The 5,439-nt window shown below is 39.0% G+C and overlaps 1 protein-coding gene across 1 annotated transcript; it reads left to right on the plus strand.

Moving 5' to 3' along the window:
• The first annotated feature begins 1,414 nt into the window (after positions 1 to 1,414).
• On the plus strand, positions 1,415 to 2,404 carry LOC114069696 (olfactory receptor 10A7-like). The gene has a single exon (XM_027906662.1). It carries the CDS (start codon positions 1,415 to 1,417, stop codon positions 2,402 to 2,404), a length of 990 nt encoding a protein of 329 aa, XP_027762463.1.
• Positions 2,405 to 5,439: the final 3,035 nt, after the last annotated feature.

Genomic DNA, 5,439 nt, shown 5'->3' on the forward strand with positions numbered 1-5,439 from the left:
CTAAAATTGCTAAGGGAGTTGTTTTGCAAATGATTAAAAGTACCTACATGAAAGGAGGTGCCAGGTGTTTTCCCCAAGAGGGAAATTACATGAATCACAATGTAGTCTAGATTGTTTACTGAGAAGACAGAAACACAAGAACAAGGGATGTATAAAAGATGAAGAGGGAAACTCTCACACAATTTTATCAAGTTTTTTGAGTATGACACAGTGAGTCTGATTATATTCTACATCAGCTCCACTCACCCACCAAGAAATAGGTTATGAATTAACATGGTAAGTTCTTTCAAGACCAAAAATAAATGAGAGAAAATATTTATATTTTTCTTGGAAAATAGGTATGAATGAGAAATGTCGATTTACATTTCTGCATTTACAATATTTCTGCCTTTTCATAGTTTCCTTCTTTATGGAACATTCTGTATTCAAACATAAAACCATCTTTCATTTTCAACTGTCTTGTCCAAAGAAAAATGTCTTTGTTTTAGTTTTCCTCCTTCTCTCATATAACTTATAAGAAAGAAAAAAAGGGAAAAAGACAATAGAAACCATTTTCAGTTACCAGATAAGACTTTTCTTTCTTCTTATAAAAAACAGTAGAAAAAGCAACTTTAATGGCAATAGAAATTAAAATTTAAAACAAGGAATAATTATTTTTATGCTAATAAATATAGTGGGGAAAAAACTGACAAACCAATTTAATAGTAAGGATCAGTTTATCCTCACTGTGTGGGTTAAATCAGGATGTCTTGCAAGTACCATCAGTGGAAATTTGCATCTCTCTGTTTTACCTCCTCAGCCTCATAACTCAGAATAACCTTTGGTCTCATTGTGAGATTCAGAATGTTACCTGAAAACCTTTACTGAGCACTGGAAGCTTTAGCACAAAGGAAGATGGGATATTGTTTTGGGCTAAAAGTAAAGTGGAAGAGAAGGAAAGCTAAACAATAGTATAGCTTTGGTTGCTCCCACAAAAATAAAATAAACGTGTTTGTTTGTAATTTATGGCTATGGGTGTGTTGCTCCACCTCTGGTGTAAACAGGAGTGGGATGAAAGGGAGAATGTGTATTCTGCATCCAGATGCATAAACGCGTTTGTGTTTCTGTGTGACTGCACGTGTGTATATGCAAGTGCCCACCTGGATCTCTGAGTGACTGATGTGAGTGGTTTCAGAAGGGAAGGGTATTTGGGTGTGTCCTTCTGAAAACAGTTTATGTGTCAGGTTGCTAGGTGAGTATGTAGACTTTCAAATGGAAAAATCCAATGTCTCATCAAGTCTGTCCAGGTGGTTTATAGAGCTATCTGAACTACAATCAGCCCATCTTATTTTATCATTCCACTGTCAGTGTCTGAAGATACTCACCTGCAGCATCATCCTCGTGGATTAAACTGGTGGATTTATTTTTTATTCAGATGGAGAATGAGGAAGACATGAGTTTGGGAAACAGCACGAGAGTAACTCACTTCATCCTGCTGGGTTTCACTCATCTTGCCCAGCTTCAGCTCTTACTCTTCGTGGTAGTCCTCTTGGTCTTCACGGTCACCATGACGGGGAACATTCTCATTGTCCTCATTGCAACTGTGGACCCTGCTCTTCATACACCCATGTACTACTTTCTTAAGAATTTGTCTCTGATTGAGATCTGCTACAGCTTAGATATTGTGCCAAAAATGCTGATAAACTTGTTGTCAGAAAGGAAGACCTATTCCTTCACAGCTTGTGCTTTACAATTGAGCTTGATCATACTCTTTATCACGTCTGAAAGTTTTCTGTTAACAATCATGGCTTATGACCGATATGTAGCAATTTGTCACCCCCTACACTATGCTGCCATCATGTCCAAAAAGACATGTAGGCAAATGTCAGCAGTAGCTTGGCTTTCTGGATTCCCTGTAGCAGTTGGGATCACAGCTTGGCTGTTCAGCATGTCTTTCTGCAAGTCAAATGAAGTCAACCATTTCTTCTGTGACGTCTCACCTGTACTGAAATTGGTGTGCTCAGATACCTATATTTTTGAGCTTCTGGCATTAATTGCCACTGTGCTGATCATGGTGCTGCCTTTCATCCTAATCACCATCTCCTACATCTGCATCATCTGTACCATCATGCAGATGCCCTTGGCTGAAAGCAGGCAAAGGGTGTTCTCCACATGTGCTGCTCATCTCATGGTTGTTACTCTATTCTACTTCACAACCTCTTTAATTCATTTACATCCCAAGTCAAGCCTCTCACCAAACAACAAAAAGTTTGTGTCCCTTTCCTACACAGTCATTACACCGATGCTCAATCCCATCATCTACAGCCTCAGGAACAGTGACGTAAGAGAAGCACTACAGAGAACTTTTGGCAGAAAAATGTTGTCAGAAAGACTCGCCACATTATCATTATCATTTTTCCAATAGAAATTTCAGAAGTTTCAGACAATTTGTAAAAACAATTGTCTTAAATTAAATGTCGGCTGAATAAATACTTTAAATCTTGCAAAAGTCTGTTTGCCTGCAGAAATCTACTATGTTTTTATTTATATTTATTTTATTTATTCATCCCTTTATAAATGTTCAAATTTTCCAGGGTTTAACAAACAAACAAAAAAATTCCACTATTATTTCCTTTTTAATATTTTCACCACTGTAAAATAAAAAGAAAGGAAAGAAAAAAAGATTTTATACATCCTGCTTTGGGATTCTTATCTTCTTTTCTTTGCCACCATTTAAAGATCTTAGCTGGGATAAGACACCTTCACTAGATCAACTCCTGCTGAATTTTAACTGCCTAAAATTTGACCTTCAAGTCTAAGTTAATGAAAGGAAGATCCCTTTCTGGATAATGGGAAGAATCAGTCACTTTTGGGGGGCAGTCCTGCTGTATGTTCCCTGTCAAAGAGACACAGAGCAATCATTCTGGAGGAGTTTCTATTGCTTGGCATTGGCTTAAGAAAGAAGATTAACACAGCCATCCAAACTGTTAATTTCTGGGTACAGTAGCCACCCTGAGTGACTGGGCCACATCTCAATATCTAAATGATTAAGTTCACCAAGTCATATATTTTTGTTCTCTGATTTCTTTGGCAATGGGAAAGCAATGAGAAATGCGGTTCTACACTAAAGAACATGCAGACTAACTTTAAGACATAATACAATGTATATGTATATATACATTGTATATATATGTATATAGAGAGGAACTATATACTAATATAGATTTATACACATTTTATTTCACATATTGGTGTATATCTTGGTATATATACATATATGAAAACATATTATAAATTATGTTTAGCTAGATACATTTTCCTGAGAGCATCCAGACCATTTGGGCACCACAATACAAGAAAGATGTGGAGGTATTAGAGAGCATCCAAAGGAGGGCTATGAAGATGGTGAAGGATTTGGAGAGGAAGCCAAACATGGAGAGCCTCCCTCCAACACATCATAACTGTGCATCCAGTCCCCACTGCCTCTTTGCTCCTTCCTTATTCTCAAATCCCCACACAAGCTTTCATTCATGCTGTACCTCCTATAACTGTCTTTAGGCTTCCCCAAAAGACCACCCACCACCTATGCTGCTTCCACTATTTCTGGTCTTTTAAGGTATCTTCCAACTCAAACCGGCCTCCGGTTCTTTGCCAACCACTACATGTCCTGTTTACAGACAGCTCCTGGGATGGCAGCAATGTAAACCAATACCCACCTAACTCCTCCTTACAGCCTTGGAGTTGATCTTAGGACAAGGGCTAAGTGCTCTGCCCTTGTGCTATCTAAAAGCATGAGACAGCTTTGCAGGTGTCTCCTGGTTTATGCCCTCAGAAAACACTTCTGCAGACTGAATGCTGAGTGCCCAGCACAATAAATAACTATAATAGGTGGATAATTCAGATAAAGGGAGTTTTCCTTTGGACATCTTAAATAAAAACATGTTTGTTTTCCATCTTTGACTGTGTTAAGGAACATAAATATTTCTATGATTTTATAGGCATAACATAATTTTCTTGGGGTCAGGCAGTTAGTGAAAAATTAACCAAAACTGGTATATCAGAAGGACAACTAGATGACAAAATCAATGGATCTGTGATATTTGTGTCTTATTTCTATGTACTGAAAATTCTCCCAAACATAAGTTTAGTAGTTTACTGCAGCTAAGGTCACACCCACCATGTCCTTTATGCTATCTTGTCTTCCATGGATACCCTGGTCCCTCCACTCACTGGGACAACCTCTCCTGGTTCTGCCTCTTTGCTTATTCCCACTTCCCACAACATAAAACTCCTTTCTCTAGAGAATCCACGATGCTGAAGGAAAGGGATGGCTGGATCTAAAGACTATAGCTCCTTTTACACCAGGGCTGAGGTCACCTCAGTGCAGCTCTGAAGGTGTAAATCACAGACAGGAACTGGGAGAGGCAGAGTCACCTCTCATTGTGAGCCAGTCCCACTCTGCCTCTGCAGAAATGTTCCTCGTGGTCTCCCTAGAGGCACAGCCCAACCCTGCAGTGCTCTTGGAGAAAGTCTGTGGGATCCAGAGCTCCATGGGGCAGATCAAAAACCTTGAATCACCTCAGGTCAGCATCTTTCCAGAGCTGTTCAATGGTACCCTGAAGGACTCAAAGCCCAACAGTGGATGGGGGCCTTTTCCCACCACACTTGAGAGGTGACACTCCCAGCTGTGGATGGGCAGAATAATTCAAACAGAAAGCAATGAGGGTGTCAAAGAGGCCTGGAAAACAATAAATTTAGTGGGCACTTCACAACAGGCAAAGGCCAGATTTTGTCACCTTCCTCTCCCAAAGAAGCTAAATTTCATCCCACTGAAAAGGTTTGTGTTTCATTCATAACTCTTATATTCTCTTCTCATTTAAAGTGAATACAGATTTTACAGAAGCCTGCATAGTTGGAACACTTCTCCCCTGCTCTAGTTGGAGGGACAATGTGAGAAACCACAAGAAAAAAAAAGGAGGAATACCATCAACTAACATTTCTGAAAGCTTTCATGGGAACACCAACTTGTCACCTTGAGTATTTCTTCTCTTCAAGCCTTCCTCTATTTCAGAATGCACAGTAGGTATTGCAAAAAATGAATGGATTTTATTACTTTGTTCCACCCATATTGTTAAAGGTTTTTATCTCATCATCTCTGCAACATAAAGTAAACACTTCTTACTTGGTGCCATCTGGAAAAATTGATTGGTGTTTAGGTTTGAACTTCTCAAGGATCAAAAATTAGAGACTTTGTGACTGGTGAGCCTGGCACAGTGATAAACAAGTTATTTAGCTATGTAACAGAGTAGCTATTTCCATTAATTTCTGCTTTTTTGTTGTTTTTTTGTACTGGATTAGTTGAGTTTAGCCTTGAACCAGAACTTCCTATTCAGTGGCTGAAACACTGTCTTACAGGAGAGGTCAAACGGTGCTGCTGAAGAAGCAAATGCCAAAGGAAAC

Source organism: Empidonax traillii, unplaced genomic scaffold (assembly GCF_003031625.1).
Source record: "Empidonax traillii isolate 1590-97213 ecotype Southwest subspecies unplaced genomic scaffold, ASM303162v1 scaffold1340:size210426, whole genome shotgun sequence".
Classification (NCBI taxonomy): domain Eukaryota; kingdom Metazoa; phylum Chordata; class Aves; order Passeriformes; family Tyrannidae; genus Empidonax; species Empidonax traillii.

What these genes read in the sequence shown, in the direction of transcription:
- LOC114069696 (XM_027906662.1), top strand. Translation starts at nt 1,415, where the DNA reads ATGGAGAATGAGGAAGACATGAGTTTGGGAAACAGCACGAGAGTAACT.